Genomic DNA, 15,204 nt, shown 5'->3' with positions numbered 1-15,204 from the left:
AAAAAGGGGGGGTCATTAAAAAGGGGGGGGTCATTAAAAAGGGGGGGGTCACGAAGGAAGGGGGGGGTCATTAAAAAGGGGGGGGCCTCAGAAAAAGGGGGAGGTCACGAAGGAAAGGGGGGGGTCATTAAAAAGGGGGGGTCACAAAGGAAAGGGGGGGTCATTAAAAAGGGGGGGGGCCTCAGGAAAAGGGGGGGCACGAAGGAAAGGGGGGGGTCATTAAAAAGGGGGGGTCACAAAGGAAAGGGGGGGTCATTAAAAAGGGGGGGGCCTCAGGAAAAGGGGGGGGCACGAAGGAAAGGGGGGGGTCATTAAAAAGGGGGGGGCCTCAGGAAAAGGGTGTCACGAAGGAAAGGGGGGGGTCATTAAAAAGGGGGGGGTCATTAAAAAGGGGGGGAGATCATTAAAAGGGGGGGTCACAAAGGAAAGGGGGGGTCATTAAAAAGGGGGGGGCCTCAGGAAAAGGGGGGGGTCACGAAGGAAAGGGGGGGTCATTAAAAAGGGGGGGATCATTAAAAAGGGGGGGAGAGCATTAAAAGGGGGGGTCACAAAGGAAAGGGGGGGTCATTAAAAAGGGGGGGTCACGAAGGAAAGGGGGGGGTCACGAAGGAAAGGGGGGGGGGCATCAGGAAAAAAAGGGGGGGGGGGTGTCTTACCTCCATTTCCCCCCCGGAACCCCCCTCCTCGGTTCTGGAATCCCCCCCGGGAGGGGGGGGCAGCGCCGGGGGGGGGCCGTTCCTCCTCCTCCTCCTCCTCCTCCTCGTTGAAACCCACCCCCCCGGCTTCGGAAAGGGAGGGGGGGGTCTCCCCCCGCCTCCCCCCCCGCCTCCCGCCGCTCCCCCCGGGGAGCGTTTTTCCGGGGGGGGGCCGGCGTTGCGCCCCTCCTGGTTTGTAGCGTCGCACCAGGAGCTCGGCCTCCTCCCGCTGCAGCTCCACGAAAACCACCGCGTCCAGGAACTCCCCCGCCTCCGGCAGCGTGAAGTTGGCTGCGGTGGGGGGGGGGGGGGAAATGGGAAAAGGGACCTCCCGCATGCGGCATTCCCCCCCCCCCCCGCCCAGAAGTCCCATCCCGCCAAAAAGGGGCACTTTCCCACCAGAACTTAATGCTTTCCCGCCAAAAAGGGGCACTTTCCCGCCAAAAAGGGGCACTTTCCCGCCAAAAAGGGGCACTTTCCCCGCCAAAAAGGGGCACTTTCCCGCCAAAACTTAATGTTTTCCCGCCAAAAAGGGGCACTTTCCCACCAGAACTTAATGCTTTCCCGCCAAAAAGGGGCACTTTCCCGCCAAAACTTAATACTTTCCCGCCAAAAAGGGGCACTTTCCCGCCAAAAAGGGGCACTTTCCCGCCAAAAAGGGGCACTTTCCCGCCAAAACTTAATGTTTTCCCACCAAAAAGGGGCACTTTCCCACCAAAACTTAATGCTTTCCCGCCAAAAAGGGGCACTTTCCCGCCAAAACGTAATGTTTTCCCGCCAAAAAGGGGCACTTTCCTGCCAAAAAGGGGCACTTTCCCGCCAAAACTTAATGTTTTCCCGCCAAAAAGGGGCACTTTCCCGCCAAAACCCAGCAAGTTTCCCGCCAAAATTGGCATTTTCCTCCAAAACCCGGCAAGTTTCCTGCCAAAAAATGCCATCCCTCCTAAAAGTGGCGTTTTTCCCTCCCAAAAGTGGCATTTTCCCTCCAAAACCCAGCCAGTTTTCCGGCAAAAAGTGGCATTTTCCCTCCAAAACCTGGCAAGTTTCCCGCCAAAAAATGCCATCCCTCCAAAAAGCGGCGTTTTCCCGCCAAAACCAGGCCAGTTTCCCCGCCAAAACCTCCCATCCCTCCAAAAAGCGGCATTTTCCCTCCAAAAAGCGGCCAGTTTCCCTCCAAAAAGCGGCATTTTCCCTCCAAAACCTGGCAAGTTTCCCGCCAAAAATGCCATCCCTCCAGAAAGCGGCGTTTTTCCCTCCAAAAAGCGGCATTTTCCCTCCAAAACCCAGCAAGTTTCCCTCCAAGAATGCCATCCCTCCTAAAAGTGGCGTTTTTCCCTCCAAAAAGCGGCATTTTCCCTCCAAAGCCTGGCAAGTTTCCCGCCAAAAATGCCATCCCTCCAAAAAGCGGCGTTTTCCCCGCCAAAACCCGGCCATTTTCCCGCCAAAACCCGGCCGGTTTCCCGCCAAAACCTCCCATCCCTCCAAAAAGCGGCACTTTCCCTCCCCGAAGTGGCTCTTTTTTGGTTCCAAACGGGTGGGAAACGGTAAAATGCCCCCCCATCTCCCCTCCCCCTGCCTCCAAGCCCCCCCCCCGCCGGGGTGAGGGGACCCCCCCCACCTTTCATCTCCAGGACGGCGTGGTCGGGGACGTCCTTGCCCTCCTCGTCGGTGCGTTTGAGGGTCCTGGCGCGCAGGTCCTGGTCGGTGGGACACACCACGATGGCCTTGCGCTGGAAACCCTCGAAGGGACGCAGCTTCCGCCGCTGCGCCGAGCCGTACACGTTGGTCTGGGGGGGGGGGAAATGGTTAGAAAACCGGTAAAAACCGTTAAAAACCAGTTAGAGACCGGTAAAACCCCGTTAGAAACCGTTAAACAGCATTAAAAACGGGTTAGAAACCGTTAAACACCGGTTAGAAACCATTAAACACCAGTAAACACCGGTTAGAAACCAGTAAACACCAGTAAACACCGGTTAGAAACCAGTAAACACCGGTTAGAAACCAGTTAGAAACCATTAAACACCAGTAAACACCAGTTAGAAACCAGTTGGAAACCATTAAACACCAGTAAACACCAGTTAGAAACCAGTTAGAAATCAGTAAACACCGGTTAGAAACCAGTTAGAAACCAGTAAACACCGGTTAGAAACCATTAAACACTGGTTAGAAACCAGTTAGAAACCGTTAAACACCGGTTAGAAACCAGTTAGAAACCGTTAAACAGCATTAAAAACGGGTTAGAAACCGTTAAACACCGGTTAAAAACCATTAAACACCAGTAAACACCGGTTAGAAACCAGTTAGAAACCAGTAAACACGGTTAGAAACCAGTTAGAAACCATTAAACACCGGTTAGAAACCAGTTAGAAACCATTAAACAGCATTAAAAACGGGTTAGAAACCAGTAAACACCGGTTAGAAACCATTAAACACCAGTAAACACCGGTTAGAAACCAGTTAGAAACCATTAAACACCAGTAAACACCGGTTAGAAACCAGTTAGAAACCAGTAAACACCGGTTAGAAACCATTAAACACCAGTAAACACTGGTTAGAAACCAGTTAGAAACCAGTAAACACCGGTTAGAAACCATTAAACACTGGTTAGAAACCAGTTAGAAACCATTAAACACCGGTTAGAAACCAGTTAGAAACCGTTAAACAGCATTAAAAACGGGTTAGAAACCGTTAAACACCGGTTAAAAACCATTAAACACCAGTAAACACCGGTTAGAAACCAGTTAGAAACCAGTAAACACGGTTAGAAACCAGTTAGAAACCATTAAACACCGGTTAGAAACCAGTTAGAAACCATTAAACAGCATTAAAAACGGGTTAGAAACCAGTAAACACCGGTTAGAAACCATTAAACACCAGTAAACACCGGTTAGAAACCAGTTAGAAACCATTAAACACCAGTAAACACCGGTTAGAAACCAGTTAGAAACCAGTAAACACCGGTTAGAAACCATTAAACACCAGTAAACACTGGTTAGAAACCAGTTAGAAACCAGTAAACACCGGTTAGAAACCATTAAACACTGGTTAGAAACCAGTTAGAAACCATTAAACACCGGTTAGAAACCAGTTAGAAACTGTTAAACACCAATAAACACTGGTGTGAAACCAGTAAACTCCAGTAAACAACCATTTAGAAACCGTTAAAACCCATTTAGAATCGGTTAAATCCAGTAAAGACCAGTAAAGACCAGTTAGAAACCATCAAACATCATTAAAAACCAGTTAGAAACCAGTAGAAACCAGTAAAAACGCCGTTAGAAACCAGTAAAAACGCCGTTAGAAACCAGTAAAAACGCCGTTAGAAACCAGGAGAAACCACCGTTAGAAACCAGTAGAAACCAGTAAAAAGAAAACCAAGTAAAAAAGCAGTTAAAACCAGTAAAAACCCACCAGTTAAAACCGGTAAAAAAACACCAGTAGAAACCAGTCCAAAACCAGTAAAAACTAATTAAACCCACCAGTAAACCCCAGTTAAAAACACCAGTAAAAACCCCACGAGGACACTGTGGTGACACCCTGGGGACACGTCACCTGGTGGAGGATGTAGTTGGGTTTCTCATGGATGGACACCAAGAGATGGTGGTGCCACCAAGAACCGTGGGGACAGGGGGACGCGGGGCCACCGTGGAGACCGTGGTGACACCATAGGGACGCGGTGACACCATGGGGACGCGGTGACACCACGATGACACGCGGTGACGCGTCACCTGGTGGAGGATGTAGTTGGGTTTCTCTTTGGTGGACACCAAGAGCTGGTGGTGCCACCAAGAACCGTGGGGACAGGGGGACACGGGGCCACCGTGGGGCCACCGCGGGGACACGGTGACACCGTAGGGACGCGGTGACACCATGGGGACGCGGTGACACCACGATGACACGTGGTGACGCGTCACCTGGTGGAGGATGTAGTTGAGTTTCTCATGGATGGACACCAAGAGCTGGTGGTGCCACCAAGAACCGTGGGGACAGGGGGACGCGGGGCCACCGTGGGGACCGTGGTGACACCATAGGGACGCGGTGACACCATGGGGACGTGGTGACACCACGATGACACGTGGTGACGCGTCACCTGGTTGAGGATGTAGTTGGGTTTCTCTTTGGTGGACACCAAGAGATGGTGGTGCCACCAAGAACCGTGGGGACAGGAGGACGCGGGGCCACCGTGGGGACCGTGGTGACACCATAGGGACGCGGTGACACCATGGGGACGTGGTGACACCACGATGACGCGCGGCCATGTCACCTGGTGGAGGATGTAGTTGAGTTTCTCATGGATGGACACCAAGAGCTGGTGGTGCCACCATGACAGGAGGACGCGGGGCCACCGAGGGGACCGTGGTGACACCACGGGTCCGCGGTGACACCACGCTGACGTCGCGGTGACGCGTCACCTGATCGAGGATGTAGTTGCGCCTCTTGCGGGCGGCGATCTGGATGAGGCGGTTGAGACACTGGGTGGCCTGTTGGATGAGGACGTCCCAGCGACCGGCGTAGTTACGTTGCCGTCTCAATCCCATCACCTACGGGGTGACAAAAACCACCGGTTTCGGGTGACAACGTTTCGGGTGACAACGTTTCGGGTGACAACGTCATTTCGGGTGACGACCTCACCCTCATCTTGTCCATGATGGCGTTGGTCCCCAAGATGTTGTACCTCTTGGAGGGGTTGGCGGCCGCGTGTCTCAAGGCCCAGGTGGTTTTGCCGGCGGCCGGTAACCCCACCATCAACAGGATCTATAGACCCACAGCCAGCCCCACAAGTGGGGGTCGATGTGGGGCAGGAGGAGGAGGAGGAGGTGGTGGGGTGGAGACAAAGTGGGGCAGATATAGGGGAGAGGTGGGTGGTGGTGGGGGTGGTGTCGATATCCTCAGGGGGGGGACACCCCCCTCCCTGCCCCACATTGACCCCCTCCTGCCCCACAGGGACCCTCCTCACCCCACACTGACCCTCTCCTCACCCCACACTGACCCCCTCCTCACCCCACATTGACCCTCCTCACCCCACACTGACCCCCTCCCGCCCCACGGGGACCCTCCTCACCCCACACTGACCCCCTCCTGCCCCATGGGGACCCCCTCCCACCCCACACTGACCCCCCCGCCCCACACTGACCCCCTCCTGCCCCACAGGGACCCTCCTCACCCCACGGGGACCCCTCCTCACCCCACAAGGGACCCCCCCCTGCCCCACAGGGACCCCCCTCACCCCACACTGACCCCCTCCTGCCCCACAGGGACCCCCTCCCGCCCCACATTGACCCCCCCCTGCCCCACGGGGACCCTCCTCACCCCACGGGGACCCCCTCCCACCCCACACTGACCCCCCCGCCCCACACTGACCCCCTCCTGCCCCACAGGGACCCTCCTCACCCCACAAGGGACCCCCCCCTGCCCCACGGGGACCCTCCTCACCCCACACTGACCCCCTCCTGCCCCACAGGGACCCTCCTCACCCCACGGGGACCCCCCCCTGCCCCACAGGGACCCCCCTCACCCCACGGGGACCCCTCCTCACCCCACGGGGACCCCCCCCCTGCCCCACGGGGACCCTCCTCACCCAACACTGACCCCCTCCTGCCCCACAGGGACCCTCCTCACCCCACGGGGACCCCTCCTCACCCCACAAGGGACCCTCCTCACCCCACGGGGACCCCTCCTCACCCCACAAGGGACCCTCCTCACCCCACGGGGACCCCCCCCTGCCCCACAAGGGACCCTCCTCACCCCACGGGGACCCCCCCCTGCCCCACAAGGGACCCTCCTCACCCCACAAGGGACCCCCCCCCTGCCCCACGGGGACCCTCCTCACCCCACAAGGGACCCTCCTCACTCCACAATGACCCCCTCCCGCCCCACACTGACCCCCCTCACCCCACACTGACCCCCTCCTGCCCCACAGGGACCCTCCTCACCCCACGGGGACCCCTCCTCACCCCACGGGGACCCCTCCTCACCCCACATTGACCCTCTCCTGCCCCACATTGACTCTCCTCACCCCACACTGACCCCCTCCCGCCCCACGGGGACCCCTTCTGCCCCACGGGGACCCTCCTCACCCCACGGGGACCCTCCTCACCCCACGGGGACCCCCTCCCGCCCCACGGGGACCCTCCTCACCCCACGGGGACCCCTCCTCACCCCACGGGGACCCTCCTCACCCCACAAGGGACCCCTCCTCACCCCACACTGACCCCCTCCTGCCCCACGGGGACCCCCCTCACCCCACACTGCCCCCCTCCTGCCCCACAGGGACCCCCTCCCGCCCCACATTGACCCCCTCCTGCCCCACAGGGACCCTCCTCACCCCACGGGGACCCCTCCTCACCCCACAAGGGACCCTCCTCACCCCACGGGGCCCCCCTCCACCCCACGGGGACCCCCCCCCCGCCCTCACCTCGCACTCAGCTTTGCTCTTGGGCCCCAGGGTTCCGCGCACCCTCTGGGCGAGGGGGAGGTGTTGGATGAAGGTGAAGCCGGGGGGGGGCGGGAAATAGGCGGCCTCTCGCTGCCCGAAGTTGAACTCGACGGCGCAGTTCTTCACCAGGACGTGGGGGAAAAGGGCCCCCTCCCCCAAAACCTCCTTCCGTACCCGAAAAGCCACCCCCAGCCACTTCCCGTTCTTCATGAAGGACATCTCCACCTCCTCCCCGCACTCAAAGTCCTGGGGGGGGGGGACACACGTGGTAAGGGGACACCTCGGGGACACCTCGGGAACCTCGGGGGACAACGCGGAGACACCTCGGGAACCTTGAGGGACAACTTGGAGACACCTCGGAGACACCTTCAGGATACCTCGGAGACCCCTTTGGGTCACCTCGGGGACACCTTGGGGACACCTTGGGGGACAACTCAGGGACACCTTCAGGATACCTCAGAGACACCTTGGGGACAACTTGGGGGACACCTTGGGGGACACCTCGGGGGACACCTTCAGGATACCTCGGAAACACTTTGGGGACACCTCGGAGACACTCTCAGGACCCCTCGGGGACACTTTGGGGACCCCTTCAGGCCACCTCGGGGACACCTCGGGGACACCTTGGGGGACAAGTCAGGGACACCTTCAGGATACCTCAGAGACACCTTGGGGACAACTCGGGGGACACCTTCAGGATACCTCAGAAACACTTTGGGGACACCTCGGGGACCCTCGGAGACACCCTCAGGACCCCCTGGGGACACCTTTGGGACACCTTCGGGACACTTTGGGGACCCCTTCAGGGATACCTCGGGGACACCTTGGAGACCCCTTCAAGACACCTCGGGGACACCTTGGGGGACAACTCAGGGACACCTTCAGGATACCTCAGAGACACCTTGGGGACAACTCGGGGGACACCTCGGGGGACACCTTCAGGATACCTCGGAAACACTTTGGGGACACCTCGGAGACACTCTCAGGATCCCCTGGGGACACTTTGGGGACCCCTTCAGGCCACCTCGGGGACACCTCGGGGACACCTTGGGGGACAAGTCAGGGACACCTTCAGGATACCTCAGAGACACCTTGGGGACAACTCGGGGGACACCTTGGGGGACACCTCGGGGGACACCTTCAGGATACCTCGGAAACACTTTGGGGACACCTCGGAGACACTCTCAGGACCCCTCGGGGACACTTTGGGGACCCCTTCAGGTCACCTTGGGGACACCTCGGGGACACCTTGGGGGACAAGTCAGGGACACCTTCAGGATACCTCAGAGACACCTTGGGGACAACTCGGGGGACACCTTCAGGATACCTCGGAAACGCTTTGGGGACACCTCGGGGACCCTCGGAGACACCCTCAGGACCCCCTGGGGACACCTTTGGGACCCTTCGGGACAACTTGGGGACCCCTTCAGGGATACCTCGGGGACACCTTGGGGGACAACTCAGGGACACCTCAGAGACACCTTGGGGACAACTCGGGGGACACCTCGGGGGACACCTTCAGGATACCTCGGAAACACTTTGGGGACACCTCGGAGACACTCTCAGGACCCCTCGGGGACACTTTGGGGACCCCTTCAGGTCACCTCGGGGACACCTTGGGGGACAAGTCAGGGACACCTTCAGGATACCTCAGAGACACCTTGGGGGACACCTCGGGGGACACCTTCAGGATACCTCAGAAACACTTTGGGGACACCTCGGGGACCCTCGGAGACACCCTCAGGACCCCCTGGGGACACCTTTGGGACCCTTCAGGACACTTTGGGGACCCCTTCAGGGATACCTCGGGGACACCTTGGAGACCCCTTCAAGACACCTTGGGGACACTTTGGGACACCTCAAGGGATCTCTTCAGGGATACCTTGGGGACACTTTGGGGGACAACTCGGGGACACCTTCAGGATACCTCGGAAACACTTTGGGGACACCTCGGGGACCCTCGGAGACACCCTCAGGACCCCTTGGGGACACCTTTGGGACCCTTCAGGACACTTTGGGGACCCCTTCAGGGATACCTCGGGGACACCTTGGAGACCCCTTCAAGACACCTCGGGGACACCTTGGGGGACAAGTCAGGGACACCTTCAGGATACCTCAGAGACACCTTGGGGACAACTCGGGGGACACCTCGGGGGACACCTTCAGGATACCTCGGAAACACTTTGGGGACACCTCGGAGACACTCTCAGGACCCCTCGGGGACACTTTGGGGACCCCTTCAGGTCACCTCGGGGACACCTTGGGGGACAAGTCAGGGACACCTTCAGGATACCTCAGAAACACTTTGGGGACACCTCGGGGACCCTCGGAGACACCTTGAGGACGCCCTTCGGGACACTTTGGGGACACCTCAGAGACACCTCGGGGACAACTCAGGGTCCCTCAGAGACACCTTCAGGAATCCTCGGAGACACCTTGGGGACCCCTTGAGGACACCCTTCGGGACACTTTGGGGACACCTCCGAGACACGTTGGGGACCCCTTTGGGACACCTCAAGGGATCCCTTCATGGATACCTTGGGGACACCTTGGGGGACAACTCAGGGACACCTTCAGGATACCTCGGAAACACTTTGGGGACACCTCGGGGACCCTCGGAGGCACCCTCAGGACCCCCTGGGGACACCTTTGGGACCCTTCAGGACACTTTGGGGACCCCTTTGGGACAACTCGGGGACCCCTCAGAAACACCTTGGGGACACCTTGGGGACACCTCAGGGACACCTTGGGGGACACCTTGAGACACCTTCAGGGATCCCTCGGAAACACCTTGGGGACCCCTTTGGGACAACTCTGGGACCCCTCAGAAACACCTTGGGGACACCTCGGGGACACCTTTGGGATCCCTTTGGGGACCCCTTCGGGACAACTCGGGGACTCCTCGAGGACCCCTCGGGGACACCTTGGGGGACACCTCGAGACACCTTCAGGGATCCCTTGAGGACACCTTTGGGGACACCTCGAGACACCTTCAGGGATCCCTTGGGGACCCCTCGGAAACACCTTGGGGACCCCTTCGGGGACACCTTGGGGGACATCTCGAGACACCTTCAGGGATCCCTTGAGGACCCCTTTGGGGACACCTCGAGACACCTCGGGGACACCTTTGGGACCCCTCAGAAACACCCTGGGGACACCTTGGGGACCCCTTCGGGACAACTCTGGGACCCCTCAGAAACACCTTGGTGACACCTCGGGGACACCTTTGGGATCCCTTTGGGACAACTCGGGGACTCCTTGAGGACCCCTTGGGGACCCCTCAGGGACACCTTGGGGGACACCTCGAGACACCTTCAGGGATCCCTTGAGGACACCTTTGGGGACACCTCGAGACACCTCGGGGACACCTTTGGGGACACCTCGAGGACCCCTTTGGGACAACTTGGGGAACCCTCAGAAACACCTTGGGGACACCTCGAGGACCCCTCGGGGACACCTTGGGGACACCTCGAGGACCCCTCGGGGACACCTTGGGGACACCTCGAGGACCCCTCGGGACAACTCGGGGACCCCTTTGGGGACCCCTTGGAAACACCTTGGGGACACCTCGGGAACCCCTTCAGGGACAACTCGGGGACACCTTGGGGACCCCTTTGGGGACACCTTGGGGGACATCTCGAGACACCTTCAGGGATCCCTTGAGGACCCCTTTGGGGACACCTCGAGACACCTTCAGGGATCCCTCGGGGACACCTTTGGGGACACCTCGGAAACACCCTCGAGACACCTTGGGGACACCTTTGGGGACACCTTGGGGACCCCTCAGGGACACCTTGGGGGACACCTCGAGACACCTTCAGGGATCCCTCGGGGACACCTCGAGACACCTCGGGGACACCTTTGGGGACACCTCGGAAACACCCTCGAGACACCTCGGGGACCCCTTTGGGGACACCTTGGGGACACCTTGAGGACCCCTTTGGGGACACCTTGGGGGACACCTCGAGACACCTTCAGGGATCCCTTGGAAACACCTTGGGGACACCTTTGGGATCCCTTTGGGGACCCCTTCGGGACAACTCGGGGACTCCTCAGGGACCCCTCGGGGACCCCTCAGGGACACCTCGAGACACCTTCAGGGATCCCTTGAGGACCCCTTTGGGGACACCTCGAGACACCTCGGGGACACCTTTGGGACCCCTCAGAAACACCCTGGGGACACCTTGGGGACCCCTTTGGGGACACCTTGGGGACCCCTCGGGGACACCTCGGAAACACCCTCGAGACACCTCGGGGACCCCTTTGGGGACACCTTGGGGACACCTTTGGGGATCCCTCGGGGACACCTTTGGGGACACCTCGGAAACACCCTTGAGACACCTTGGGGACACCTTTGGGGACATCTCGAGACACCTTCAGGGATCCCTCGGGGACACCTCGAGACACCTCGGGGACACCTTGGGGACCCCTTTGGGGACACCTTGGGGACCCCTCGGGGACACCTTCGGGGATCCCTTGGGGACACCTCAGAAACACCCTCGAGACACCTCGGGGACCCCTTTGGGGACACCTTGGGGACACCTTGGGGACACCTCGGGGACACTTTGGGGCCCCCCCTCACCAGCAGGCAGGCGATGACGTCGTTCTCGGCGAAGGTGTCCCCGTAGGATTCGAACTTGCAGTTGGTGGATTTTCTGCCGGTGCCGCCGTAGCCGTAGGAAAAGGGCTCCTCGCCTGGGGGGGGGGGGGGGGGGTTAATAACGGGGGGAGGGAGGGGACAGCACCCCCCCCCAAAACCCCATGGGGACCCCCCCACTCACACATTGGGGACCCCCCCTCGACCCCACATTGACCCCCTCCCACCTCACATTGACCCCCTGTGGCCCCACACTGACCCCCTCCTGCCCCATCGGGACCCCTCCTCACCCCACACTGACCCCCTCCGGCCCCACGGGGACCCTCCTCGCCCCATTGGAGACCCCCCTCGACCCCACATTGACCCCTCCCACCCCATGGGGACCCCCCTCACCCCACATTGACCCCCACCCACCCTATGGAGAACTCCCTCACCCCACATTGACCCCCCCTCACCCCACGGGGACCTCCACCCACCCCATGGAGAACCCCCTCACCCCACATCGACCCCCTCCCACCCCACGGGGACCCTCCTCGCCCCATTGGAGACCCCCCTCGACCCCACATTGACCCCTCCCACCCCATGGGGACCCCCCTCACCCCACATTGACCCCGACCCACCCTATGGAGAACCCCCTCAACCCCACATTGACCCCCTCCCACCCCACGGGGAACCTCCTCTGGCCCCACATTGACCCCTCCCACCCCACGGGGACCCCCCTCGACCCCACATTGACCCCCTCCCACCCCACGGGGACCCTCCTCCGGCCCCACATTGACCCCTCCCACCCCATGGGGACCCCCCTCACCCCACATTGACCCCCACCCACCCCACGGGGACCCCCCTCACCCCACGGGGACCTCTCCCATGCCACGGGGACCCCCCCCGACCCCACATTGACCCCCACCCACCCTATGGAGAACCCCCCCACCCCACATTGACCCCCTCCCACCCCACGGGGACCCTCCTCACCCCATGGGGACCCCCTCCCACCCCACGGGGACCCCCCTCGCCCCACATTGACCCCCTCCCACCCCACGGGGACCCCCCTCGCCCCATTGGAGACCCCCCTTGACCCCACATTGACCCCTCCCACCCCATGAGGACCCCCTCCGGCCCCTCATTGACCCCCCGCCCACCCCACGGGGACCCCCCTCACCCCACATTGACCCCCTCCCACCCCACGGGGACCCCCACCCACCCCATGGAGAACCCCCTCACCCCACATCGACCCCCTCCCACCCCACGGGGACCCTCCTTGCCCCATTGGAGACCCCCCTCGACCCCACATTGACCCCCTCCCACCCCACGGGGACCCCCACCCACCCTATGGAGAACTCCCTCACCCCACATTGACCCCCTCTCACCCCACGGGGACCCCCCTCGCCCCCACATTGACCCCCTCCCACCCCACGGGGACCCCCCTCGCCCCCACATTGACCCCCACCCACCCCACGGGGACCCCTTCCATGCCACAGGGACCCCCCCCGAGCCCACATTGACCCCCACCCACCCTATGGAGAACTCCCTCACCCCACATTGACCCCCTCTCACCCCACGGGGACCCCCTCCCACCCCACAGGGACCCCCTGCCCAACCCCAAAACCCCACGGGGTGGGGTGGGGGGGGCACCCACACCCCCCCCTCCCTTACCCAACTGGGTGCTGCAGGAATCCAGCGACCACCCCACCCGCACCACGTGGGGGTCGGGCTCGCTGGAGGGCAGGTGTTTAACGGAGATTTCTTCGTTAACCTGCAAAAAGAGGAGGGGGAGGGGATAAAATTAAAGGGGGTGGGGGACAAGGGGGTGGCGGGGGGGGGGGGACGACGACACACGGGTTCGTCACCTTCATCTCGTAGCAGACGCGCCCCTGACGCGCCCCATAAGTGGCCCGAGCCCCCGACCAGAGGTAGGCGAACCCCTCGATGGTGAGGGGGTACCCGCTGTACCGGTCCCGGGCCACTTTAAAATGCAGGTCGCAATTATCTAAAAACGATAATTAGAAAGGTGAGGGGGGGGGAAGAATTAATTAGGGGGGGGGGGGGAACGTCCTCAAATAAGAGGAAACGTCCCCAAAAAGAGGGGAACGAGGGGGGACAAGGGAGCCTCACAAGTGTCGACGGCCACCAAGGTGTCGTCAAAATCCTCCTCCTCTTCCTCGGCGGGGGGCTGCGGCGAACGGCCCCTGGTGGGGGCAAAAAAAAGGCGGGGGGGGGGGGCCTCAATTTTGATGGGGAAGAGGTTAAATTTGGGGGGGGGAACAAGGGTTTAGGGGGGGGACACCCCCCACCTTTTGTCTTCGCGGTGTTCGTAGTAACCCCGTCCCCGTTGCTCCTCGTAGGGTCGTTTTCGGGGCTGCGGGGGGGGGCCGGGGGGGGTCCGGCACGGTGTAACCCCCCGGGGGAGGGTTGTAAGGGGGGGGGGCCTGGGGCGTTGTAAGGGGCCGGGGGCGCGGTGTAGGGCGGGGGGGGTGTTATAAGTGGGTGGGGGGGTGCTATAAGGCGGGGGGGTGCTGTAGGGGGCCGGGGGGGGCGCGGTGTAAGGTGGGGGGGTGTAACCGGGAGCGGTGTAACCCGGGGGGGTGTAAGTCGGGGGGGTGTAACCGGTGGGGGGGGGCGCGGCGTAAGTTGGGGGAGGGGGGGGCATGTTGTAAGGGGGGGTGGGGGTGGCGTAATGAGGGGGGGGTACGTTGTAAGGGGGGGCGGGGGGGGTTTCTTCTGGCTTCGATTCCGGCGGTTTCATCTCTGCGGGAGGAAGGAAATTGGGATTTTGGAGGGGGGGGGGGGGCCGGCAAAGCCCTGGTGGCCCCCCACCCCCCCTTCCCCACCCACCCACCCCCCCCCCCGGCCCCTACCTGGGTGCAGGATGGGGGGGTCTTGGTCCAAGGGTCTCCTCTCGTAGCCCGGTTGGGGGGGGGTCAGGCTTGAGGCCGGGGGGGTCGTAGGGCTGGTAGCCCTGGGGGTCGCTGGGGGGGGTGCTGTTGTCGATGCCATCTTTGATAAAAAGGGGAGGAGGGGGGGGGGAAATGGGTTTAGTTGGAGGGGGGGAGCACAAGAGGGTCTCCGGGGGGCACAGGGTGGGTTGGGGGGGCACAAGAGGGTCTGGGGGGGGGGGGCACGAGGGAGCTTGGGGGGGCACAAGAGGGTCTGGGGGGGGCGTGAGGGGGCTTGGAGGGGCACTAGAGGGTCGGGGGGGGGCATAAGGGGGTTTGGGGGAGCACAAGAGGGTCTCCGGGGGGCATAAGGTGGGTTGGGGGGGCACAAGAGGGTCTGGGGGGGGGCATGAGGGGGTTTGGGGGGGGGGGCACAAGAGGGTCTCTGAGGGGCACAAGGTGGGTTGGGGGGGGCACAAGAGGGTCTGGGGGGGCACAAAAGGGTCTGGGGGGGGGCATGAGGGGGCTTGTGGGGGCACAAGAGGGTCTGGGGGGGCGTGAGGGGGCTTGAGGGGGTTTGGGGGGGCACAAGAGGGTCTCTGG

General features: G+C 61.4%; 1 protein-coding gene across 1 annotated transcript; it reads right to left on the bottom strand.

The window, feature by feature from the left end:
• Positions 1-656: 656 nt before the first annotated feature.
• Positions 657-14,722, bottom strand: LOC141478021 (heterogeneous nuclear ribonucleoprotein U-like protein 1; the record flags this gene model as incomplete). Its single annotated transcript, XM_074167157.1, is given in 17 exon segments — positions 657-738; positions 771-890; positions 892-986; positions 2,314-2,482; positions 5,108-5,236; positions 5,328-5,450; positions 7,111-7,377; positions 11,714-11,826; positions 13,382-13,481; positions 13,576-13,715; positions 13,841-13,914; positions 14,020-14,094; positions 14,096-14,154; positions 14,156-14,197; positions 14,199-14,473; positions 14,584-14,665; positions 14,667-14,722. Coding segments are annotated over 17 exon segments (2,001 nt in total), but the record flags the coding sequence as incomplete, so codon positions are not given.
• Between the last annotated feature and the right edge of the window lie 482 nt (positions 14,723-15,204).

This window comes from Numenius arquata, unplaced genomic scaffold (assembly GCF_964106895.1).
Source record: "Numenius arquata unplaced genomic scaffold, bNumArq3.hap1.1 HAP1_SCAFFOLD_1570, whole genome shotgun sequence".
NCBI classification, from domain to species: domain Eukaryota; kingdom Metazoa; phylum Chordata; class Aves; order Charadriiformes; family Scolopacidae; genus Numenius; species Numenius arquata.
Note: the sequence above shows the minus strand (reverse complement) of the source record. Positions and strands in the feature narration are given on the sequence as shown.